This window comes from Homarus americanus, unplaced genomic scaffold, assembly GCF_018991925.1.
Source record: "Homarus americanus isolate GMGI-L3 unplaced genomic scaffold, GMGI_Hamer_2.0 scaffold4896, whole genome shotgun sequence".
Lineage (NCBI taxonomy): Eukaryota > Metazoa > Arthropoda > Malacostraca > Decapoda > Nephropidae > Homarus > Homarus americanus.
In genome coordinates this window covers 10,657,589-10,685,135 of record NW_024749657.1, presented here as the reverse complement: position 1 = coordinate 10,685,135, position 27,547 = coordinate 10,657,589, and the positions used below count along the sequence as shown (strand labels likewise).

The following is a 27,547-nucleotide window of genomic DNA, read 5'->3' as shown; positions in this document are numbered from 1 at the left end:
ATTTCCTCCAACCTAACTTTTGAATTGCTTCAATAAACGGCTGATATTATATTTCATCACCAACTGTAGATATTATGTATCACTTAATGAAGATGAACTACCAAGTTCATGCCTGGCAAGACACACTTACTGTATGTGTAGTGGGGTACAACCCACTTTATGGCGCTAGTATCAGAATTGTCAAAGCAATGTACCTAGGCTATATAAGATCTCTGATAGATTACCACGCACCAACCCTGGTCCTTCGTGACGGGAAAGGCATTAGAAAACTCGAAAAAATGCAAAATAGCGGCTTTAGAATTATTCTAGGCTGTCCCATGAGCACTAAAGTACTTAATATGAGGAAAGAACTAGGTATACCCAGTGTCATAGATAGAATAATTGAAGTCAACCTGATGATAGCTCTGAGGCTCATGCGTGGTGATCCTGATAACATTGCTTATAAGAAACTGCTAGAATATATGAGTCAAGAAACTGGTAAATCTAAATGGCTCCAAACTACAACTACATTCATGAGAATGTTTGGACTAGACCATCTGTAGAAAGTTGAGACAGCAGCGCTTCCTGACGCCCTGGCGGACAGTTCCCTTCGACATCACAACACCCACGTACCCGCCTAAACGATTACCCACATGCAATCCTTATCTCCAACACACTGTCAAAGTGAGAGCTCTTAACCACATACATAACCTACAGACTAAAAATTACATCATATAGGCCATCTACACTACCGGCTATCTTAACACTATCTGTGGGAGGGCTGGAAGTGCTGTCATTGTGACTTAGCCTAACGGTAATGTAATAGAGAAAGGAGCTAGAATTAGTAACAGGTCATCCACTCTATAAACTGAACTATTTGCCATACTCACAGCCCTGAAACTTGTTGAAGACTCATCCACTGACAGTCTCATCATCAACGACTCCTTATCCTCACTACTTGCTCTTGATACCCTAAATCAGATTGCCATCCGTTTGTCTCTGAATCCAGACACAAGCATATGTGGCTTCTTGACGAGGCTATCAAGATCAAGCTGCTGTGGATCCCCTCTCTCATACTGTAGGCATGGTGCCTAAGCTAAACTCGCGTCAAGCAATGGCAATGTTGAATACAATGCGGGACTGTCAAACAGAACTTTGAAAACTGTAATCAGAAAAGAACTTGAGGATGAATTTGATGTCAGTAGACAAGTGCAAACAGGCATTAGTCAATCCATTGTTTACCATGATGAGATGTATCAAATAAACCATGTTTAGGGAGCAAGTAACACGATCACTAGAATACAAGATGATGTAAACCTCTGGCAGTATGCCCCTCAAGCAGATGTGAACAAAACCAAATGTAAAGTGTGTGGCCAGACATATGGCCACACACTCCAACACAACATCTTAGACTGTGAAAAAGTAGAACATTAACGGGGTAGTTCCAAGTACACTCGCACCAAAAAGTATCGGTGCAGGGTGAGATCGACGAGTTCCAAAACGATACGTATACACAGTGATATGTCTGGAAGGTTGGTAAGTGTATCCTCATAACCCTCCCCCTCCACTAGGTGTTGCCATATGGCTGACAATCAGGGCTGGAACAACTCGCCTTTCCCAATACCTAACGTCACTGGTCTCAAATTGTTCACACTACAGTATGCACCGATACTTTTTGTTGCGATTGTACACTGTGTATGCAATTATGCAATGGCACAGCTGATATACTAAGGCTGTATCCACATTTCGCATCTAGTCCCGACTTAACAAACAATGTACTGGTAATAACTCTGTAACATTCAGTGCAATAATATCCTGATCACTGGGGTCTGATAAACACCCTTTGTGGCCTCTACTCTGTAACCCTTTTGGCGTTACCGCTCACAGGATGAGTAAGAGATGCACAATAAACTAGCTGCTCTCTGTGGCAAAATTCTATTTCAAAATTATTTTTAGTACACATTTGCACCATGACAGCCTCTAGTTTGCTATATTTCTTGGGTCGAAAAATGTTTTGTCACTGTTTGAAAAAGGCATTGCAAGGCATGTAAGTACTGTATGCCCGTAGCATAGTAGGAAACAAAGTCACAGTGTTGATACTTGGTGTACAGTACATATTCACCATGACAAAAACCTACGGCTGCTGAATTTTAAGATAACAAAAAAAGTTATGGCCAAGGTCTTCACCACAATATAACTCCAGAAAAGAAAAAGAGAGTTTATACCACATATTTTTGTACACCGTAAAGTAAAAGGTTAAAAATTGAGGTCAAGCTTTGAAAAGGCAACACCCGGCGTGAGAGAGGACCTCCCTCAAGTGTTGTCAGGGCGGTTAAAGGTATCCTGTCCTTAGTGGTGGGTGTGTGTGTGTGTGTGTGTGTGTGTGCAGTATATGAGGGCTTCATTTCATGTTTACTATGCTACTATTATTGTTTGTCAATTTCAAATGTGTAGGTTAAACCTTGACAGCAGCCCACGAGTTTGACCTACAGTATATTTATATAGTAAGTTTCTTTATACGCTTCTATTTATTATCTTGTAAATACCTGTGTGTACACTTGTACAGTGTTAGTAATAATTGCCAATAACAGTATATTTTTGGCAATATCGTGATAGTTTCATGGTTTCTGTATTACCATTATAGTACAAAAATATTATCATGTTCAACTCACTGCATTTTATAGTCTATCTTTCACGGCTACAATCCATTAAAATTATTTACCCAGCACCATACACTAAGGGACGGTGTTTTAGCCAGTATATCATCCTATGTACATTCGTTCTCATTTCTCAACAGCTTGTGTCCCTCCCATGTAGAGGAGCCTGGTGGTACTAGAGAGATGCATTAATAAACAAATAACAGACGAGACGACCCTGATATTAGGAAGAGCCAGAACCTGTCCAGTAGTGTGGATGAGAGTCAGGCTGTAAGTAACCGCTGTCCCGTACACTTTTTCTGCCACACATTCAGGGAAACAATGGCCTTTAAAGAGCGATGTACGTAACAGTTTATGACTTTTTGGGGGAAGTATGATGCAGGACAGACAATGAGGATGTCATATCGATTTAGGTGATCTGGTGCTCCCTTGGCTTCTCCCTGATATTATATTAAGGCTGTAGAGGATAATAATGTGGTGGCACACTTAACTATTCATGGGCCACTTACTGGATCTGAAAATTATAAGTTTTGTCGTGACTACATGTAACGTCTACATGTTGTATCTTATATGGGTTATCTGGTGTGAGTGTTAGTATAGTGACCATTATATTAAAGGTTACTGTTTTAACGGTCTGGTAATCGCGACAAGAACATGATCGTTCTGAACTTCTGGCTATTAATAACTTTATTTGATGAGTACATATAGTTAGTTCATTTCTGGATAATGTAGTCCTAAGGGGAAAATCATAACTACTTCCCAAACTTGGAAAAATGAAGAAAGAATGAAGATCCATCGATTGTTTTCACTGCAGCTTAGAACTCATCTGTGAACTTTAAAACAACATAGCACTGAGGCGTAAGTAGCATGATGTAAGTAGCACGAGGACAGGGACTCCCACCACAACCTCTTTAATGCTGGCGAGCATCTCATCCTCTGCCTGCCACCTTGCTAGTTCCTCCAACGTAATAACTTTCCGTATCCAATCTTCTGCTTGGACACATAGAGCGGTCTACTTAGATGTACCCAGAAAATGTCCACTATCTGAGAAGAGGTATAGCAGAGGGTTGTTTCCTTGACCTAAAGGAGGCATAGGATCACTTCACATTATGATGGTCTTGGATTAGTTTAAGACATTAAGGGGATGTCTTTGATGATCCAGGCGCCAGTTGGTTGGATACAGAACGTATAATGTTCCTGGCGTGCTTGCCTTTCTAGAGAATATTACTGTAAGTGACTGCGGGAGATCACTGATCATATGTTGAACTCTATAGTCATCTGGAGATATATAATGTTTCACTGAGTGCTCTTGATGGGACAATAGGATCACCTCTCATACCTATCTGCATAAAAGCCAAATCGCAAGGCTGTTGTTGAAGGCGCTACCGATTCAGTAGCAGTGGCGCTCTCTCCTGTTTCCATGATTAGTAAATCGTGATAAATAATATGCGTTGGTGTGCTGCTTGCCTGGTCGGTCTGTCACTACGATACCTTAAGGAAGAATATCCAACCGAATGCTCAGGGAATGAGACATGATAGCTTATGGAATCACCTAATCATCTTCCGCTTATATATTCATGGAAATGAGTGAATGGCATCTTTGCAATTTTTAGTGTCTTACTCATTAAGGAAATGGGAGACTGAGCATCATCGAAAATCTTGCTAAGATAATACCCACTACCTCTTTTTCTGTTTCTGTTAGTTAGGACGAAGAGTTCTGTAGACTCACTAAGGTCAGAGGTGGAGACGCCGGTGGTAGAAGCGGTACCGCTCTTGCCTCGCAAGCGAGATGTCACGGGTTCGATTCTCGGGCCAGTGGAAAAGTTGTTTGAACATACTTCCTAGCCCCAATTAGTCCCTGTTCACGTAGCAGTAACGTAGGTACCTGCTGTAAATAGAAAGTTGCGAATTAGTATTCAGGGAAAGTTGTTGGAGCTTCCAATAACTTCATGACAAAAACGATTGACTCTTCAGGCTTCTGCGCTCTTGACACTTCATGCTTCTACGCCCTTAACTCATGAGACATAAAGGCAAGCATGAACTTAGCATGCTTCCCTGTTGGGCGCTGTAAACGCTTCTGCGCGTCACCTTACACAGGATGTAGGGGGGTGCCCAATAAAAAAAAAAAAGGTCAGGTGGATAAAACTAGTGGTTAAAGGTCTTGTAGTCAGTTGTCACGTATTCAGATAGCCTCAGAATATCGCGAAAACCTCGCTAGCACATGAGCCTACTCTGGAAAACCACCAACCGAGCCGCCACAGTCCCGGCTATCCTACCACCCCCTCTCTCTCTCCTCCTTCCTAGCTTCGCCTGATCTCCTTGCGGGAAAATTCGACCAATCATTCATTAGGAATGATAAGTGACATAAAACCCGCATAGATGCAGGAGCGATCATTCACACTCCCATCTTCATCACTTACTATTTTTGGTTGACTGGATATCACTCTTAACTTTTCAGTACTGTACTACATATCCGCTACTAATGTGAAAATATTAATTGATATTGAAACGATTTATTTAGTCAGAAAAACAAAGATACAGAGTGGATAATAATAACAATATTAACATGGCTGAGCCAGTTGAGAACCTGAGCACCTCTTTTAGGCACTTGATATACTCTATACATTTATCTCAAGAAGTTTTATGAAACATTTAGTATCATCTGGAATAGTACTGTACACGTAACATTGAGGGAACTTCGTGTTTTCTTGTTTCCTATGTGGTTGTCAGCAAAGAATATATACATATTTTACAATGGAATTGATATCTGGGTTATATAAGGTAGAACAAGAGGACAGAAGCTGTCAGTATCATATGTCTTGTCGCCGTTGTCGGCAAATAGGATAATTGTAATGGTAATTTCTATCTGTCTACATGACAATTTCTGATATAATGGTTTTGGTGATACAATAACGGTAAAAATAGAGTATGTATTACAAAAAATATTAATTCTTAGGCAATATGTATTTTTTAACGATGATAGGTGGGTGTAAGTTGTTCCACACATTCACACCGTGATATCTTATGGAGGTCTGGGAGTGAGAGGAGCGCATGGGGGATGGTCTTAGTAGCTCTGGGTGCCTTAAGTTGTATCTCTGATTATTCCGGAACTAGAAATAATTATTGTCAATCAAATGATTGAGAGATTTATAAACAAATCGGGCACAACAGTAGGTGCTAATATTCTCGAATTTTAATATTTTAAATCTGGTGTTCGTTAGTGTAATGTGCTTTTTTCAAGTTGTCCTCACAACTCTCTTCTGTGCAGTGATCAGGGGTTGTGTTTTTGTAGAGCCAGAGGCCTCCCATAGTGTGTGACAGTGTATCAAGTGTTGGTAAACAAGATCATAACATATTTCTTTCATTGCTGCAAGAGTGAGTGACTCAAGAGTGTGATACATGATATTGCACTGTTATTGATTTTACATTTTCGCCCCAGGCCATGATGTGAGTCCGTGATCTATGCCAAGGTGGGCTAATCCTTGTAAAATAATAATAATAATAATAATAATAATAATAATAATAATAATAATAATAATAATAATAATAATACACTCTCGCTTTACCTGCTTCAGAAAGGAGGTAACACCTAGGAATTAATTAATTGCAGTAATTTGTCTGTCCAATAAAGGCTGATTCAGTGTTGGGTATAACTATACACAATAAGGGTTTGTTTTTTACAAACTCTTGATGGCCTTGGGTCAAACGAGTTGCCTTTTTTTTCTTGGTTTCATTTTACATAGTAGCTTGTTAGTTGACCTAAGACGATATTAAAAGCTTTTAAAGGACTACATATTACCCCGCGAAAAAATACGAAAAGTAGGGTAAGCCGGCTGTATCATCATGGGATAGCAGTTTGCGACCCTGGCCTCAAATCTCGCCGGGACACAATACACGCACCAGCACAGGAGATTAGTTCAGGTGGCCTAATTTGATAACCTCCCTCTTGACGGTCTACAGGGCCACGCTCTTAGAATTAAAATGTATGAACACGGCATAAAAGACATTTTAAATATTTTCAGTTCGTTAAAATATTTCAAGCATCATTAATTACAATTATCAACTGAATTTTAAGAATTTGGGCCCAGTACAAAGGTCATTTCAGAGTAACAAACGCCTTTCATGTTGTTCTAAAAAATAATAACACTAAGTAAGGAAATAAGTCATGTGGAACACTATAAGTGTTATAGGCTTGTGCTGCTGTATCATCTCTGGTTGTCTATTTCTGCGCGCATCTTTCAAGCTTGGGATTGGGATATAACTCATTTTCTAATGCTACCTGTCTTGAAGCCTTTTGCCTGCACAAATATGAGGGAATGCCAGAGAAAAAATAGCTTGGTAGCGAGAAAATTGGCTCAGGAGTTCGTTAATATGCCATCTTATAACAACGGCGTTAAGCCCACTGGTCGCAGTGACGCTGCTGCAGTCGCGCAATGGTCGGCGGTCAGTCCGTCAAGGTCAGTCATTCGCTGGGCTCCCTCTAAGTTGCCAGGTACCTGTGTGTGTTTTTTTTTTTTTTTGCGGGGATTAGCCCACCCGAGCACAGGTCACTGACCCACATCAAGGCCTGGGGGGCGAAAATATAATAATAATAATAATAATGATAATAATAATAATAATAGTAGTAGTAATAATAATAATAATAATAATAATAATAATAATAATAATAATAATAATATTCTTATTATTATTATTATATATTATTATTATTTAATAATAATTAATAAAAATAGATACAAATTATAACCCAAAAATAAAAATACTAAAAATATCCACAACTAAATACACACGAAAAAATATATCAAGTGTGAGAAACAATATACAGTATGTATGTTGTGTTGTCAATAGTAAGAGAAACAATTGAAACCCTGCAATTGTGTGTAAATGAGGCAGAAAGTCAGATCAGCAACCTGGGACTTGGTCACATATGGCAGCAGGGTCTACCATTAGACAACACATTATGCTTCCAAATATCTTCCCAGGCGGTAGTACTGTAGTGGATTTCTCCCCTACAAATGCTGTTTGTAGCTGGGTAGCCGACCCCGCGAATTCCCCAGTGTATGCCTCGTGGTCTGGGTCAACCAGCGCCGCCTTACATGACGGAGGTCAACTACTAAGCCACGCCTACCTCCGCTATTTAAGACCTGACCTCGTGGTGACCGCTCTCTTTCTACCTACACCAACCAGCCAGCAACTCTTCCTCCTCCGCCTGCCTGGCGGTCCTCGCTCCCGTCGGCGAGTATGGCGATCCACAAGCTGTCCTCCTCTGAGCATCCTCACCAACCAGCTCTGTACATCACGCTTGTAACCATGCTGCCTTCCCAGCACCAAGCTGCATTGTACATCCAATACAACATGTATACAGAGAGCACATTGTGAGTTTCCTTTCTCCATCCCATCCTGAGTGAGAACACAAATATCCCATAACCCCACAAATGGTGACCCCCGGAGATTCGCACTCACACAGGATGGAGGAGAAACAGATCACGCTCCCAGTCTTCAAGCAACATGGAAGACTGGCTTATCCACCCAGAAGCAGATATCATTGGCTCTACAGCTACAGTCTCTACACCGCAGGTTAAACACCATAGAGCAGCACTGCTTCTCTAAGCAGACACCAGCTCCTCTTCCTGCCCAAGCACCACATCCTACCGACCCCAGCACACCCGTCCTGCCTCAGACGCCGCCCCCAGCCCAGCAGTACCCCCTGCCGCTTCTGCTGACGCAGCCCCTGCTCCCGACCCGGCCCATGCGCCTGAGTGCGGACCCACACACCCCTCTTTTCTCCCTCAGGTACTCCCTGCTACTGTCCTGCACCCTGCTGCTGTCGTGGACCCAGCTGCTGTCACGAGCCCTCATCCGCTTCTGCTGACACAGCCCCTGCTCCTGACCCAGGCCCACACACCCCAGCAGGCGCATCTGACGACTCTGTACCTGCCGTGAGGGAAGCACAACATTCATCGCCTCCACACACCCTTTTTCTCCCTCTCTACTCCCACAGATATTGTGAATCTAGACAGTTGTCTCCTCCAGCTGCCGGCTCATCCACGCCATCGCCGTTATGGCTCACATGTGGCATGCACCGCCCGTTCTGCCTCACATGTGCCATGCAACCCTGCAGACAACAAGTCTCTTACACCGCCTGGAGGGAAGGAGGGAGTATTGTAGTAGATTTCTCCCCTACAAACGCTGTTTGTCGCTGAGTAGCCGATCCCGCGAATTCCCCAGTGTATGCCTCGTGGTCTGGGTCAACCAGCGCCGCCTTACATGACGGAGGTCAACTACTAAGCCACGCCTACCTCCGCTATTTAAGACCTGACCTCGTGGTGACCGCTCTCTTTCTACCTACCAGCAACACCTCCTCCTCCTCCGCCTGCCTGGCGGTCCTCGCTCCCGTCGGCGAGCATGGCGACCCACAAGCTGTCCTCCTCTGAGCATCCTCACCAACCAGCTCTCTCTACATCACGCTTGTAACCATGCTGCCTTCCCAGCACCAAGCTCCATTGTACATCCAATACAACATGTATACAGAGAGCACATTGTGAGTTTCCTTTCTCCATCCCATCCTGAGTGAGAACACAAATATCCCATAACCACAATGTACCTCCCTGTTTGATACCGCTGTTTGAAGAAATCCTATTAAAAACCGTGACATTATTTCGTTAGGGGGACGATTGTACAAATACATATGAAAACAATATCCAGCCTATGCCAAATGATCCTTTAGTTAAGATGTCTTAATCAGTTATTGTTACGAGTGTCGGAAATAAGAACCAATGAATAGATTACTGGTAGGCAAATGAACTTCGAATGATTCGTTGTGTGGACACTGAAGCAGTTAAAATTTAGATATTATGTGTTATGCTTGAAATGTAACATTGTTTTCTATGTGTTAAGTAAAACAATGTAATGTTTATTATATTATTCCGAATACTTATGAACGAGTGAGCGTTCAGTGGTTGTTTGCGGATTCGCAACGTGAACGTCTTTTGTTTGCGACGTCATTTCCGCCCGCCTCTGCTCGCTTAGTTATACCTCCCAAGAGCCTGGTGGCTTTTAGTATTGGGCTGGCAGTCATAAGATAAGTATCTCCTCTCCTCTTATATATTTATAGTGGTATAACGTGGAAACCTTGCTCGACTTTTAAGAACACCAAATATTATATAAGGATTTTTTATGTTTGATCAGATTTAGTTTGTCTTTGTTTTATCTTTGTACATAACTGATATATTTATTGTTTATTTGTTAATATGTGTACTTCATGATTTTCAATATAGCCCATAGGAATGAGGTGATGATTTTGGTGGGATCTATTGCTTGGACCTTCGATACAGAGATAACCATAATGATAGAGTTAACTCAACCCTATGAATAATACAAAGATAAGTTGAATTTGTGCATTGTTACAACCTAAGAGGACAAAGGTCGTAACAGTTATCCTTCTTACTTACAATAATCCTCTTTAATTTCACTCCGTAACTTATACTAACTGTTTTCTCTTTCCTGTCCGTTGGGTTCGTTGGCTTTAAAAGGTCAGCTGTGATGGCAGAAGATAGCGGATAAAACATTGACTTAGATATTTTATTCTGGCTAACGTCAAATGATTTTATTAATTTGAGAGAAATTGCTGCCCTACGAAGGGTTAACCCGATAGTAGCGCAATGGGAAACTGTCCCAATCGGTAGGGGCAAATAATCCTTAGATAACAGTAAGCATTATGCAGAAGACCCGACAGCAGCACCCTTATCCACTACCTCCTAAGATGTCCCCACACACAACGCTTCCGTGACGCCTGCTGGACCACCACTCCACGACCCCCTGACGGAGACACGATGATCCTCCCCATACTGGCCAGATATTTTGTAAATAACATTGATTATGTGTTAAAGGAATATCCTTCCTTCCTTAGGCTTTAGTAAGCCCCTTAATAATATTTATACTGTATATACTTGTCACACTTGCCAGATGCTTTTGGTGTCATTATACAGGGGTACCTAGTGACAGCACTAGGATCCCGCTTCCTCTATCAAGGAATAAACAATTGAAATTGAATTGATAACAGTAATCGGTCAAGCTGCTGGGTACACTTCTCTTTATAGTACAGTACCTTCTTTTATAAATACAATCTTATGGCGTCAGTCAATAGTAATGTAAGACACTTATCTGCAGGAAATAATCCTCCTTAACCACCTCTGACCCTGTTTTAACAATGTGTGATATATAGGACATCCTCACTGACCGCAACGTTATCCTATTTCATATACATTAACCTTGTTTTCATATTCTGTTTTTAAACCCTTGGGTACGAGGGGTCTCTCTGTGCTGAATAAAATTGTATGGTGTTAGAGCAATAAAGGGTTAAAAGTTACATCCAATAGTGAACGGGTTAAAAAGAAGACAGGTTCCCTAAGGTAGTGTTTCTAATGCCCACTGTGCAGTCGGATCAGGGGTTAATTACCTCTAGGTTGTTCGGGTAGGTAATGAAAACCTTGGGAGTCCGTCAGTGTCATTCGACTGTTTTCCACTCTCCAAGTCAGGGGTCATAGAACGCTTCCACCACGCAGTGTTCAATACCACTTCACCGAGATTAATATATAAATACGCATTAGTAGCGAAGTAAACCTTACTATTAATAATCGCCTCGTACAGTATACATTATATTGTACTAGCGTGGAAGGTTATAAAGTAATTTCTTAAATGTCGACGATTTTCATTGAATTAATAATAAACTTTTATCCTTTGATCAACTCTTGTGTGAACATTAAACTAAGGCGAATCACGATGATGTTAGCCCAGAACACACATTACCTAAGATGACAAGTAACTAGAATCACATGCCAGACGTAAGAAGCAATAAAAGAGATTACCTTACACGTTAACTGTGTGAGTAGAACATAACGTATTTTACGCTATCATATCAGGGTAGGAAGAACAATCACTAAAATCTTAGAGATTTTCCGACATACTTTAGTCCAAATGCAGATCATACAGATGGTGGGTTATGGGGCTTGAGGAGGGTGTTCGGGGCTAAAGGGGTGGGAAAGGTTTAACGAGTTACTTCTGTAGTTACAAAGCAGTATGTATTAAACAAGGATATAAGTACATAAGGCAAAACACAAATTATGCTTAGAATGTATTACCGCACATTAGGCTGGTATTGCCAGCTTGTTCTACAGGTCGGGGTGATTCTATGCATATTATTTTTTTTTGTTTATGCAACTCCCACGTAATCTAGGGGTGAAAGGGGGACGGACGGACTGGAGTCTCAATATGGTGTCCTCTTATGACAGGGTGACGTTCAAGTCCCAATAAATAACGGATGTATTTGGTTCTACAGTATTTACATACGCTTCAAATTATTAATCTTATGTAACTTTAAAAAAAACACATAACAAAGTAGGAGGTAAACTACGTTTATTTTAAATAATAATACATTTTTGAATGCCAATGATAAGACCGTTTGCAGTAGGTCCACCTGTTGCAAGAATTTCCTATTTGGGTATAGTATTAATACAGTTAGCTTACTCCGTTTATTTATTGAGCGGTTTACGCTTGCTCTTATTTACAGGTTGATCAGTAGTCGTAGCCACACACAGGTCCCTCTCTGATTATGGCTCAGTGCAGGTTCACGTTTAGCAAGGCACCATACAGGTAAATATATTATTATTCAACATAACACCATGGAAGTTACTTCATAGACACACAGGCAAATTTATTTTAAAAGTAAGTGTGTTTGGAGACCTCTGCGTCTTGTTAAAACTTGCTAGAATATTGGAGACAATCCTCACAACTCATTATACCTTCATCCTCCCCTCTCCCAGAGCCATGGCAGTAGGAAAATTTGTATTCAATAATATTCCGTAACTATGACATTTATGAAAGTCTATTAAACGATTCAGTTAGAAGATTCCATGAGCGTTATGAACTTGGCAGCCAAAGTGTTTTACCTCGTCTACCGGTAGCCCAAAGCAACCTGATAATATTTTACTTATTACATGTGTCAGCAACGTTAATGTTTTATATGCTTCTTTGTTTACCTATGCTCTCATAGATTGATTGATGTAGTATGGGAGTTTAGCATGTGAGCGAGCCTCCTCTGGGTCCAACATGGGGGGATTGCATTTGTCTTTATAATGAGTTGAATGATTATCGTAACATAATATTTACGCTTATGAAGTATATTGAAAGAGTATTCTAGTCTTCACTAATATTAGTTTGATATAAATTTAGAGGTAGAAATAAGACACAGCCCCCCCTCCCCCCACTCTTTCCTTCCCTCCACACACTACTGCTACTTTGTTGTTACTCGGATTCGGGTATGACTCGAAAGGCTAATTCGGGATCGGCAGGCTCGTCCACAAATGTTGCATGTGTGGAGGGCTACATCTAGTGCGGGAGGGGCGCTGTCTCTTCTTTGCCTCGGTATGCAGTCGGGCTAACTCAAAAGTATTGAGACCTTCTCGTGTGGTGCTCCTCCAAGCCTTAAGGTGTGGAGTGCTCGTCTCCCAGGTGATGGGGTCGATTTGGCACTTTTTCTGGTTTTTCTTAAGACTATACCTATACCTTTTCCGTAGCCCGCCAGCGTTACGTTTAACATTCGTTAGGTGACTGTAAAGTAGTTGCTTTAGCAGTCTACTGTTCTGTCGTCCATGCTGTTAACATGGCCAGTCCAACGTAGTTGGCGTCAGCGAGAATACTGGCATTTGTTCTCTTGTCTTCCCAGCAAACCCGGAGGATAGAATGTAGACTACGTTAGTGAAAATTTTCAATTGCCTTGAAGTGCCTCCTGTATATGACCCATGTCTCGCTGCCAGATAGCAGGGTGAGGAGAAACACTGCTCAATAAATGTACAACTTTGTATATATTTCCAGCTCCCTACAGCTGAACACACGGGTACGGAGTCTGCCAAAGGCTTGAGATGCACATATGATCCGATATTGAGCCCCTTCATCGAGATACTGAAAGTGGGTAACATTAGAGCAGGGGTTCTTAACCTGGGGTCCATGGATGGGCTTCAGGGGGTTCGTGAAGGTCAGATAAAAACTTAACATTTATATTCACTATATTTTTATATTAAGTTGTTCTATTTTTGTCAATATATACCAGATGCTATGTATGTATTTGTGGTTATTGAAGAAAACCAGTAAATCTGTAGGGTGGAATGGGATGCTACTGTACACGGTCAGGTAACATACAATCGTCATCGTCGTCAGGTTTTGACTTCTAGAATAGTTGCCCATTGAAAGAAATTAAAGAAAACGTACCCTGCCACTGCTTATAGCGCTGACCACGTCTCTGATGGCGCCCATGTTTACCATTTAAATTGGTAGCATCGTTCTCTGCACAACCGCCATCTTGAGCCACTCCACATTAAGTGCTTATTTCTCATTTTCCACGGTTTATCACGGCTTGGGAAGCTTCTTATATACTGGTAAGGCTTAACTGAGGGCCATAGTATCTTCAAACACATACTTTTTCCTAAATATATTCAATTACCTCTTGTTATATTTTTGGTGAAGATAGCGAAAGAGGGCCTTAGTTATTATTACTACAGCTGTACCAGCCGAGGTTGGAGACCTCCGACCGCCTTCTGACCACAATTTCAGAGTGTGGCTGAAGAGTGATGGGAGTACAGTGTGTGAATATGTGTTTGTGCGTATGTGGGTGCATGTGGAGAAAGGCGCGTGCGAGTGTTGTGAAAAACCAAAACAGGTTGGTGCGCTGTATTTATTTGTTTTATCCATTATTTACAACAAGTCTGTTATTATTTATTGGTGAAAGTTAGGGACTGGGTGCACGTAGTTAGAGTAGGGATGCATAAATAGAGAGAGAATGGATAAAGTTAGGGTCTGGGTGCGTCAGTAGGGCAGGAAAACACGAAGTCATCAGTCAGTATCATTCATATATTTTCTGAGGGGAACCTTGAGAAATCCATAATAATGCCTGTCTATCTGTCGACCTGTCTTTCTGCCGGTCGATCTGTCGCGCTTATTAATTTGTGTTCATTAGTTATTGCTCTCCATATAAATTACATAATTTTTTTTGTTTTGCAGGCCTAGCTCAATTTGGAAATGTCAAATAAAAGGAAGTACAACGAAGCTTACTTATCCTTTGGTTTTACTTTCATCGCTGAACGTGATAGGACACAAAAGCCGCAGTGTTTCCTGTGTGGCAAGGTTCTTGCCAATGGAAGCATGAAGCCAACAAAGCTGAAGGAGCACCTCATGTCTGTCCATCCTGAAAATGCATCGGGCAGTGTTGATCTATTTCGTGCAAAGAAGGCTCGATTTGAGAAAGCTGGAACTTTACCAAAACTTGGATTTGCCCCAACACAAAAGCCTTGTCTTGAAGCATCCTACAAGGTTGCTTATCGCATTGCCAAGCAAAAGAAGCCACATACGTTTGGAGAGACCTTGGTAAAGCCATGTGCCCTGGAAATGGTCGAGCTGGTTTGTGGCTTGGAGCAGAGGAAGAAAATTGCAGCAGTGCCTTTGTCAAATGACGTCATCCACTCTAGAATTGTTGACATTTCTTCTAATATTCTGAAGCAAGTAATGGAAGAATTGGCAGCTACGTCATTTCTGTTCAGCATGCAACTGAATGAAACTACTGACGTCTCTCAGTGCAGCCAGCTCCTGGTTTTCGTCCGTTATATGCATGCTGATGCCATCAAAGAAGAATTCATATTTTGTGAGCCCCTTTTGGAAACTACAAAGGCCATCGACACCTTAGAAATGGTGAATAGTTTCTTTGCCAAGCAAAACTTCGACTGGAAGAAAAATCTTGGTACTCTGTGCACAGATGGAGCACCTGCGATGCTTGGCAACCCATCTGGATTTGCTACTTTGGTGAAGAAAGAAGCTCCTCAGGTCATCGTGACCCATTGTTTTCAACATCGGCATGCATTGGCGTCAAAGACTGCCAGCAATTCTGAAAGAAGTCTTGTCTACTGGCGTGAAAGTCGTCAACTTCATCAGAGCCAGGGCTGTGAACCATCACGTTTTCAAGAGGTTTCGTCAAGAAATGGGAGCAGAATATGAAGTTCTTCTCTACCACACAGAAGTTCGCTGGCTTTCCAGAGGGCAAATCTTGAAGCGCTTGATTGAACTTCGAGCAGAAGTTTCACTTTTTTTGAGAGAAAAAGAAAGCTCACTCTCAGAACAGTTTGACAGTGAGGAGTTCATTCATGGCTTGGCCTACTTGGCGGATATTTTTGGCCATATGAATGAGGTGAATCTTGCGATTCACGGCCCTAAAGTCACCATTATAGATGCTACTGAAAGACAGCAAGCTTTTCCGGCCAAGCTCCCACTGTGGAAGAGGATGTTGGAGGCAGACAACTATGCAAACTTTCCATTGTTAGAGGAAGTGCTTCTGCAGGATGGAATCGAGAGTGACAAGGCCCTGTCAATTTCTCTGCAGGCAGAATTCTGCAGACATCTGGATACTCTGCAGAACTCTTTTCAAAGGTTACTTCTGCTCAGGTGACGTTAAAGTTGAAACATGGATTCGTAATCCTTTCCTTGCTGACATAGACTGTATGAGTGATGAAGACCTTGCCAAAGATGACCTCATTGACCTGAAGACAAAGGAAATGTTACGAAATGAATTCAACTCAAAGAGCCTTGGAGAATTCTGGTGTGCGTTGACACAAGCCTACCCTCGTCTGGTAAAGCGAGCTATGGGTGCTCTGATTCCGTTTGCTACTACATACCTTTGTGAGTCAGGGTTTTCAGCACTTGTTTCTATCAAAACGAAAAGTCGAAATCGATTGGATGTCAAAGATGACATGCGTGTTACCTTGTCAAAGAACACTCCACAGTTTCATCTTCTTATTCAAGCCAAACAACAACAACCTTCTCATTGAAATGAACTTTTCAGCAGAATTAAAGTTTTGTTTTGTTTAATTTGCACAAGATGATTGTATTTCACTTTTGTATCGAGTGGCCATTAATTTTTGCATAAGAAGTGTGAAACATAATTCATTGTTAAGATTGTTTACTTTATTTATACTTTGTGTATGTCATACACTGTATGAGGCAATGAATTTTCAATAAAATAAAGTATAGGGTGTCCCATAAGTTTCCATACAACGTATCACCAACGCCATTACAAGCATAACTCCAGCTGTGCTTGAACGTGTTCTTCAGCAGTGGAGGACACGCATTGAAGAGTGTTTTCAACAGAATGGTAGTCATGTAGAGCATATTATATAAATAAAAATGGATTTTCATATAAAATTTATTTTTCCTATGTATGGAAATTTATGGGACACCCTGTATATTCATTGCATGCAAAGTTGTGTTTATGAGCTTATGTGCACTTTTCTAGGGAGGGGGTCCATAGCTTTCACCAGATTCTCAAAGGGGTCCGTGACACAAAAAAGGTTAAGAACCACTGCATTAGAGGGTAGTTACCATTAAACTGGATGGATGGTGGAGGTGTGGTTGAACCAGGGGCAGGCTGAAGGAGAATCTGAGTCTTAATGCATTCACCGCAAGGCCGAAGTGTGCATACTCATCTGCGTAAGTGTTCAGGATCTCATGTATATCGCGTTCAGTGCGAGCGACGAGGGTCAGTTCGTCTATACACTGAAGTTCGGTAATGGAAGCTGCCGATTCCTTTGTTCCTGCCTGGAATTGTCTTATCTTGAAAAGTCCCTTCATCCGGTACTGGATGTCCACTCCGCCGACTAAATTAAGAACAAAAGAATGGAGAAAATTGTAGCGGGCCTATTGGCCCATACTGGGCAGTCCCATTTACACCCAACTCCTATCGCTCATATATCCATCCAACCTATGTTTGAAGCTATCCAGCGTATTCGAATTAATGGTGATGTTTGGTAACTAGTTCCACTCGTCCATTACTCTATTTCCAAACCAATGTTTACCTATCTCGAGTCTAAATCTAAATTTGTCTAATTTAAAGCAACTGTTACGAGTTTGCTCCTGGTTGGATAGTGTGAGTTCCTTTGTAATGTCCCCTTTGTTCAGCCCTGACTTCAATTTATACACCTCTATCATGTGGCCCCTCACTCTACGTCTCTCGAAGGAGTGCAAATTAAGATGCTTTAACCTGTCTCTGTACTTAAGGTTCCAAATGCCCGGGATTATTCTTGTCATCCTCCTTTGAATTCTTTCTCGGGATTCTATATCCATTCTGTAGTAGTGTAGTGTGGTGGATGATGTAGTGTGGTGGATGGTGTGGTGTGGTGGATGGTGTGGTGTGGTGTATGGTGTATTGTGGTGGATAGTGTGGTGGATGATGTAGTGTGGTGTGGTGGATGGTGTAGTGTGGTGGATGGTGTAGTGCAGTGGATGGTGTAGTGTGTTGGATGGTGTGGTGGAAGATGTAGTGTGGTGTGGTGGATGGTGTAGTGTCTTGGATGGTGTGGTGTGGTGGATGGTGTAGTGTCTTGGATGGTGTGGTGTGGTGGATGGTGTAGTGTGGTGGTGGATGACGGTGTATCTCTTCCAGTAGTGACAACGGAGGTTCGTCAGCTGTGAGTGGGTGTTGGTCTCACTAGCGGTCGTCCCTAAGATTATATCCCCCAAGTATCCAATTGCTGCACCACCTTTTACTTGCTGAAGCTGTGTGGTCAGTACCTCTTCCCCCTCTCCGCCGTTGTGTAATAATGTGGTACTGGCATCCCCGCCTCCCCCTTCCCCTCCCCCAGCAATTAGAGACTCTAACTACTGTACAATCGTTTGAATATGACTGATGATAAGTTAGACACTACTAGACACCGATGGAATATTAAACAACGTGGCCGAGGTGAAGATATCTACTGAAGCATAAATATTTCTGAAGTGATTTTCATTTTTCTTAAATTTCACCTCAGCTGATGTGATAGACCTTGACTAAGAGCGAGGAAAGGTGTGTGTGTGTGTGTGTGTGTGTGTGTGTGTGTGTGTGTGTGTGTGTGTGTGTGTGTGTGTGTGTTTGTGTGTGCGTGTGTGTGTGTGAGAATCAAAACCAGGGAAAGAAAGTTAGAGAGGGAAGTTGAAGCGGCTATACTCTCCTGCCCCTGCACACTGCCCTGTCCTGCAGTAAGTGGAGGTGGTGGACCATCCTCACCTCCATCCCAGTCTACACCTTCACCCTCATCACGATATTACTGAAGGCTCCTCCTCTACACCTTCTTGACCTACTTGTTCCCGGAAGGTGCGGGTCTCAGTCACCTTACCCTCATCCCCCCCCTCCACGCCCCGTCCTACTGTCAGCTCCGATCCTATTTTTTCTCCTTCGACCAGCATTCTGACTCAACTCCACACACGGCTTTAACCATTACACATTCTGCAACGTTGTTTTAAACCCACAATACTTAATCAGGTCCAGCAGGGAAAGGGGGCGTGTGAGTGTGTGGGGGCTTCCAGAACTCATCTTATGTTTCCTACATATTACAGCTTGCATTAATATAAAGAATCTTTTTCAGTCCCCAAAATATCACCAGATAGAGAGAGGGAAAGAGAGAGAGCGCTTTTTGTTAGTGTTATAATTATCAACTTCCAGAAGACCAGATTCACAAAATACACGAGACTTCTTGCAGACACTCCAATCTGTTCTATATCCTGAACTACTTCTAAAGTCCACTTATATACGATTAATGTATTATTATTACTACAGGGGTGAGGGACATTTCCATGACCTGCCCACACGTGTATGGACAGACCCGCTGCAGGGAAACAAAAAATTATTTAACTTTAACTGTTTGACCTCTACACTGCTGAGGACAACGACTGTGGACCAAGACTTTCACGTTACTACATTCTTATCAAACATTGCTACATGTTCACACAGTATATTCTAACTCTGTAGAACATGTGGTGGGACTTGAGAAAGGAGGAGGAGGAGGAGGAGGCGTGGGACAGTTCAGAAAGAGTGAGTGTGGGTGTTGCCCCTTTTTTGTAGAGAAAGGAAGGGTGAAAGAAGATTAGAGGAGGGGGAAGGAAGTTATAGTTCGGAAACTGAAGAAATTTAGGAGGAGGTAAGAGAGGGCGGGCTGACCGCCTAGCTATGCTAATAGTGTGTTAGGGTTGTGTCGGGTTAGTTATTGCCTATCGGTAAAAGCACTAGACATCCTTCCCTGTCTCATATATGGGTGCTTTAAGGGCCTTATTTCATATTCCGCCGACCCTACTGGCGCCTGTGGGTCAATGGGTGACGTGGGGTCGCGCCTTGTGGGAGTAGGGGTGAGGGGGGGGCAGTGGCGTAAGGAGTCGTGGGTCCTTCCTCCTCACCCTCCGTCCCGCTCCACCACCACGCATAGCCAGTGCCATGTGCCAAACGCTGCGACAATTCCACAATCACACACTTGTACACCATTTCAAATCCGAATCTTCACCTCTTCTTTTCGCCATACCAAACTGCTGTTCTTGGGAGTTAACTGCCCTTGTGGTCTTTAAAACCTTCAACCAAGACAGTGGGGCATCTGATATCCCGGCCTTCTTTCTTGCCGGCATAGGGAACGTAGGACTGACAGCTCTATTCACTGTCCTAGGCTACGCACATAACTTGCGGCGATCTATCGTGCTTCACTCAAAGAAGCAATAATGACTGTCAAAGCGAAAATACTAATCACAGACCAGAGGCCACTAGACAGGTCTACCAAGCGGACGCTGACAGAAATTGTTCGCAAATACAATGTCAGGTACCAGAACGTAATAGAAGCAAAATATGGCTTCATCATGCTCATGCTTGAAGACCAAGACCTTGATAACCTATGGTCCCAGAGATGTATAGACAATCTAGGGAAGAGTACTATGACCCAATCCTGCCTCCTGCCTTGAAGGCTAAAAGAACTGTTCTCTGCTTCCAAACGGATGAATCCGTGCACGAAGAGTCTGAAGTGGAAATAAAAGCAGCGATTGAAAAAGAAAACGCTTGGGCGAATAACAAGGTGGACTATGTCAAAAAATTCACCAGTAAAAAAGGCAAATGCATAATCAAAATTCAGTTCAAAAGCACCGAGGTTGCTGATAAAGCAACCAAATCAGGTCTCCTCGCATTCACCTATAGTATACCGTACCACCAAATAAAACAGGAACAGTACCACCATACACGTACCTGCCTCAGGTGCTATGCCATTGAGGATCATGATAGTGTGAACTGCCCCAAACCCAGAGAATACAAGATCTTTTCTAAATGTACCTCTAGGGAACATACCTGGACCCAATGTAGTGCACCACTAAAATGCCTTAACTGTGATGGGCCTCACAGCACTATGTCCATGAACTGTCCCAAAAGAAAAGAAAAAATCAAGGAAGCACAACAAAAAGCCACAAAAACATCAGTATCACCATACAAGGCTGTGCTGCCGATAGGGACCCCGACTTCTGCAGTCACTACAGACTCTACAGTCTTGTTGACTGCCAGAGACAAATACCTCTATGACCGTGACATACTAGCCAACATGATTGTCAAAAACTCTCATGAGGAGGATGTTCTGCACCCAGGCTGCTTTCAAACAATACTCGAAAAATGCTTACGCCACCACGATTTGCCCATCCCAAAACTGTTCAAGGCAACATCCTCAGCCTCGGAGGAGACAACAGTAGTCCTTGGTGTGGGTGCACAAGTACCCGCGCCAGAGATTATACATGTCTCTCAGACTCCAACTAGCACAGAGAAGACAAAAGTAGTCTCTGATGTGGATGAACAAGTACCCACACCGGAGATGACACCTGTCTCTCAGACTCCAAGCGATCTATCAGGTAAAGACCTGAAACTACGCATCTACGTACCAGACCACATCAGCGAGGACTGTTCACGTGGTGAAGTCGCTAAAGGAGTAATTGATTACAAGATGAAATGGAAGTACTTCCACCCCATTTCCGAGGCGGACATCCTCGAGGCCATTAAACAAAAACAGGTCGATTTAACAAACTGCATCCAAAAGTCATCCGTTGGGATGATAAAAAAATTGAGGAATGGACGCACAGTGAACAAACCACGAATCCGAGGGATCCCCCCAAAACCAAAAACAAGATACAATGGACTCGCTACGTAAGGCAGTGAAAATAATGCAACATAACGTCCTCCACTGGAGAACTAATAAATGCAGTTTGTCCAGCCAATACAACCAAGTTGACGCAGATATTATACTCATAAACTCACACGGCCAAAAGGCGGCTGAGGAACTAAAAATATTTGGTTACAGGATCCAGAAATCCAATCTATCAGAGGAGCCAAATGATGGGGTGGCCATCGCTATAAAAAGAGATGTCCACCACTGAATCGTAGACGACTTCACCTCTGAAACTCTCGCTGTTCAAATCAACTTGACCAAAGGACCAATCATAATAGCCACAACCTGCCTCCCACCACGCAGGGACTACCTGCCTTATGGGGACTTCCATAGACTCCTATCATACCACCACCCAACCTACATCATTGGGACATGAACGCCAGACATCCTCTACTAGATGATAAGAGGATAACCAACAATGTTAGAAGAGGCCTCGCTGGCTTCATAACAGACAAAAAAGCCCAGCTAATAGGCCCAGACTTCCCCACGTTCTACAGTAGGAACTCAGCCACTACTCCAGATATAGCAATAACAAATGGCAGATGCTTCCACAACTATCTCTTTGAACAAAGCCCTGTAACCTCCAGCGATCACCTACCTATAATCATGACCATCTCAGCAACACCAATAACTATACCAGCTCCACCACGGAGGATCGCCAAGCAAACCGACTGGGAACTATTCAACGAAAAAGCTACAGCCGAACTTGAGGCCAAGGACATGACAATCCTGCAGACCATAGACACTCAGCCAGTGAACAAAATAAACGAAGAAATTAACACATGGTGTGAAGCAATATGAACAGCCTACCAGGAGGCCACGCCTCTGAAACGCAACAGAACTCTCCCACACCCACAACAGACTCCAGAACTCATAGCCCTCACAAACCAGTTCCAAATGCTACAACAGAGAGTCGAGACCCATGGTTGGGACATCGTAAGCTACAATACATACAGAAGAATCTCTGGAACAAAGCTACCTGAAATAGGCCGAATTAGTTGAACAACTCTCACATACATACAACGATCCAGGAGAGTTCTGGCAGCCGTAATGAGTCATCATATATAACTGACCACGCAGGAAGTAAAATATATGACGACCAAGACAAAGAACCCATATTCAGGGACATATGGAGGAACATCTTCCGAATCACAAATGAAGAGAATAGGGGATTTGATGGTACCCACGAGGAGCTCGTCCTTGATGAACTCCGGGGCCAGACACACCGCACTCAGCCTTCCCTTGAAATCATATGGGAGGATCTGAGAGTGGACGGCCCATTATCCAAACCAATCACCTCGGAAGAACTCAACACAGCCATCTTCAATACCAAAAATAAAGCCCCTGGTTATTCAGGCATCACCAAGGAGATCCTCAGCCACATAAACAACCCGGCCATGGAGAGACTGAGAACCACAATGAACGCTTGCCTGACCTCGGGTTACTTCCCAACTAAATTCGAAGAGGCCATTATTACCCTAACACCAAAACAAAGAAAGAACCCCGCCGTCTCACTAAACTACAGACCGATCTCCCTCCTCGAAGTACTTGGAAAAATCCTAGAAAAAAATTATCATTAACCGTCTGAGAAATCACCTGGAAACAACAAACAGAGTCAACTGCAGACAATTCAGGTTCAGGAAAGGGAAGTCCACCACAACAGCGATAGCCCTGGCATGTGAAAACATAGCCAGAGCCGCAGCGAGTGGTAGACAATGTAATCTAACTCTCCGGGATGTTGCGAAGGCATTTGACAAAGTCTGGCATGATGGTCTAAAATATAAGATCCTCCAACTCGGACTTCCCACCAACATTGAAAAGTTGCTTTGCAACTTTCTTGACGGCAGAAATGCCAGACTGAGGGTAGGACAACACACAGGAGAGACCTTCCCTCAGGGGAGCGTCCTCTCCCCAACCCTATATATTATCTACACAAGTGACACCCCGCCTCCCACTAAAATAGGTAACGAAGATATTATGTATGCAGATAACATCACTCAAATAACAACACATGCAGGAAAATCGCGAGCGTTACAGGTCGACAACACCAGGCGGGAATTAGAAAGAGTAAATAATTACGAAAAACAATGGAAATTCCAAACCAGTCCCCTCGAAATTCACAGTGTTAACCCTTATGCAGAAGGAAAACCTATCCATTAGAAACCAATAATGCCCAGATAGAATACAAAAGCAGAGGCACCCTCTTGGGCCTGTATATATCATATATCAACGACAGGTTACTCCCATCATGTCCACACAAGGAAGGAAAACGCAAGAAGAGAGCTGAGAAAACTACACCGCTTTAAAGCGCTTCCTGAGAAAATAAAACTCCGCCTGGTGACATACATCATTTATCACACCGATATTAAATTACGCAGCAGTACCTCAAATATTAAAATTACCACTCAAATATTAAAATTACTGGTGGTCCAAAATGAAGCCCTAAGATTCGTCACAGGTGAAAGATACCCCTTCACCAGAACCACAGCCGAGATACATAGAGACCTGAGAATAAAACCCATCAACCAGCAGCTGCACACCCTGTCCAGCAGAATCTGGCAAAAGAGAGAACGATCAGAGCAAGAACTCCTTCAAAGACTCCCACCAGATAACGACAACAACCATACATGGTTCTCAAAAAGTTACCAAATCTCAAAAGGTCCATTACCACACCCGATCTACACGGCCAGGCAATAGATAGCCTCCCTAGACCAGCATCCGCCAGTAGGGTTGGCGGAATATGAAATAAGGCCCTTGAAACACCTATATATGGGACAGGGTAGGATACCTAGTGCCTGTACCAACGACAATAACTAACCCATGACACAACCCTAACACATCATTAGCTTAGCTAGGCGGTCAGCCCGCCGTCTCCTACCTCTTCCTAAATTTCTTAAATTTCCGAACTATAACTTCCTTCCCCAACCTCTAATCTTTTTTTCACCCCTCCTTTCTCTAAAAAAAAAAAAAAAAAAAAACAACACCCAGTCATTAAAAGAGGCCGCGGGGGTGGCGGTCTCATCCACGAACTACAGCCTTCAAGTTTATTGTCTAAGCTGCAGGATGATGATGATGATAATGGAGATAAAATGGCAATGGCTTGCCATGGGAAGGGAGAGAAGAGGTAAGGTAGAAGGAAAGTTATGAAACGGGAAGTAAAGTAGTAGAGAATAAGAGCAGGTGGGCTATCCACCGAGCAGAGACGATTTGATTGGCTGTGGTGAAGGCCGCACTAAGAGGTCGCCCGAGCTCAAGGGAACAGGGGGAGAGGAGGCTAAGCATGCTGGCAAGGTGTTGTTTGTTATTGTGTTAGTTGGAGAGGTCTACTAGGTCCTTGTGTAACTAGTAGAATACTCTCATCTTTTGTGTACTATTTCGTGTACAATAGTTCTGGCTCTTGAGGGTTATGGAGAAGGCTTTTTGGCCACCAGCTGTGTGATCTTCTGGTGTCCTCTGTTTTTAGTCGATGGTATATTTCGTCTTCCATTACTTCTAGTTTGTGCCATACTGTCTGTGCTTGGCTGTACGTTCTTATGTTCAGTGGTAAAATATTGTATTTTTCGTGAAGCTCTTTAATTTTGGTTGTGTATGGGGGACGTTGTTTGGAGGCTCTGCGGATGGCTTTGTTCTGTGTTGCCTGAAGTTTTAATTGGTTGGTAAGGCTGATCGTGTTTAATGGTATTGGCGGGTGTTCAAGATGGGGGCGTACAAGTGCATGAAATAGGTGTAGTTGTATTTTCTCTTCCATTTTGCCGAATCTTCTTAATTTGGTAAGCTGTATTTGGGTTAGTCTATTACATTCTGTTATGTATTTATTTATTCCGGTTCTTGTTATTGTTAGCCCCAGTATTTTTTCTTCGTTTGAGTATTGTATTTCTTCGTTGTTTACTGTGATTGGTGCTGAGTTTATCCTTGAAATGTGTATGATTTTTAGTTTCTGTGTATTAGTATTTATTTTCCATTTCTTCTCGTAATTATTTATTTGTATTATGGCGCGAGCTGTTTTTAATGCTATCATCTGTTTGGCCTTGCCTGGATGGCGGATGATCTGGGTGACATCATCAGCATATGCAATGTATTCACCGTGTATTGGTGGTGGCATGTCTGAAGTGTAAATTGTATAAAGAGTTGGGGATAAGTTACTTCCTTGTGGTACTCCACTATAAAGTCTGAAGCTTGGGCCTTTGTGATTGCCTATTATAATGTGTGCTTCTCTATTGTCTAAGAAATTACACAGTAGAGAAGTGAAGTTGTTGGGGAGTTCTTGATTGGTTATTTTATATTTAAGTCCCAAGTGCCAGACCTTATCGAACGCTTTTACCACGTCCCTTAAAACTATGTTGCACTGTTCTCTATTATGCATTGCGTTTGCAATGCTTTCGTATATAAGGGCTATGGCTGTGTTTCCTGAATCCGTGTTGTCTAGAGTTGTATTTGTATTCCAGTTCCAGGTGTGTTCTTAATCGCTGGTTAATTATTTTTCCAAAATTTTTCCCGGTGTTTCTAAGAGGGAGATTGGTCTGTAGTTTTCTACTGCTGTGGGGGCTTTTCCCGGTTTTGGTATCAGTCTGATAATTGCTGTCTTGAATTTCTTTGGGTAGTAGCCTGAAGCTATGGATGCATTGAATATATTTCTTAGTAGAAGTACCATGTTGCTTGGTAATTGCTGTAAAATGAGTTTATATATTTTACTGACTCCAGGAGCCTTGTTCTTAAAGCTATTGATTGTTCTTACTCTTTCGTCCACCGTGATTGGTTTGTTTAGTGGGGACATGTCATCCAGTGTATTCAGGTCGATCGTGGGACTCGGTTGCCAAATATGGGTTATTTGCGACATATGGTTGGATACTTCCCTCTCTGTGGTCATGCAAAAGTTTAAGTTTTCTTCGTTGGTGATTTGAAAAATCTTACTCCAGAAAGATCTAAATTCCGGTTCTTGTTCGGTTGGTTCTGTTAATTTGATTTGATTACTATTTATTATATAGTTAGACTCGTTGCTTGAGGTTCCCATTAAGTGCTTTATTTTCTGCCAGAACTGGTTCGGTTTATGGTTGTTTCCTTCCGTTTCTGAAATCAGCTTCTGCCAGTTCCTGTTGTATGCTTCTTTTGATATGATTTTTAGATGTTCGTGTATTATGTTGTATATGTTTCTGCGTTCTGGTGTCCATCCTTGCTGTGTGATTAGTTTAATTAGGTTGCTAAATTGTGCCTGTATGATTCTTGATTGGTGTGAGTATTGAGGGTGTGGTAATGTTCGGTAAGTGGTCTTGGGTATGTTGTGTTCCATGGCCTGACTGACGTGCTCGTACCATGTGTCCAGTGATTGGTCTATTAGAGAAGTGTGCCCGTTATGTAATTGTATGGGTTGCGGGTTATTTAATTTTTGTTTGAAGTTTTCCCAGTTAGCCCGGTTATAGTTGAATCTTAGCCTGGCCGGGATCTGTATTGGGGCTGTGGAGAGTGTGGCTATGATAGGGAGATGATCACTAGTGGATATTGGGCCGGGTTCGAGTAGTATGTTTAGGTGGTGGTGTTGATTTGTTAACACGAGATCTGGGTATCCTGTGTGGCCTGCTCTGATGTACATGGGGAATTCCGGTCCGAGGTGTACCACGTTGCCGTGGCTCACTAGTGTGTTCAGGACCCGGCCTACTGCGTTGTTGGTATGGTGTCCTAGCGTGCGGTGTCTAGCGTTGAGATCACCCAGAAAGTATGCAGGTATGTTCCTCCTCATCAATCTGAGCATGTCTGCTATTGGAAAAATTGGTCGTCTTGGAGGGAGGTAGCAGGTGCCAATTATGATTGGACCCGTTGTGCTGTTAATTTCTATTGCCAGAAAGTTTTCTTGGAATGTATCATGGATTTTATGTTTTGTGCTTCTTT

At 42.6% G+C, this 27,547-nt stretch overlaps 1 protein-coding gene across 1 annotated transcript; it reads left to right on the top strand.

The window, feature by feature from the left end:
• Positions 1 to 6,944: 6,944 nt before the first annotated feature.
• Positions 6,945 to 17,333, top strand: LOC121853516 (protein ZBED8-like). The gene is made up of 6 exons (XM_042347668.1): positions 6,945 to 7,093; positions 14,244 to 14,349; positions 14,697 to 15,506; positions 15,646 to 15,995; positions 16,093 to 16,335; positions 17,198 to 17,333. The coding sequence occupies exons 1-6, from the start codon at positions 6,945 to 6,947 to the stop codon at positions 17,331 to 17,333; spliced, it is 1,794 nt and encodes a 597-aa protein (XP_042203602.1).
• Positions 17,334 to 27,547: the final 10,214 nt, after the last annotated feature.

Excerpts from the sequence above, each read along its gene's own strand:
- LOC121853516 (XM_042347668.1), top strand. The coding sequence starts at position 6,945 with ATGAGGGAATGCCAGAGAAAAAATAGCTTGGTAGCGAGAAAATTGGCT. Across the intron at positions 7,094-14,243 it reads TCGGCGGTCAGTCCGTCAAG|AGTGTGGCTGAAGAGTGATG; the intron begins GTCAGTCATTCG and ends CCACAATTTCAG. Across the intron at positions 15,996-16,092 it reads AACTATGCAAACTTTCCATT|AACTCTTTTCAAAGGTTACT; the intron begins GTTAGAGGAAGT and ends GATACTCTGCAG.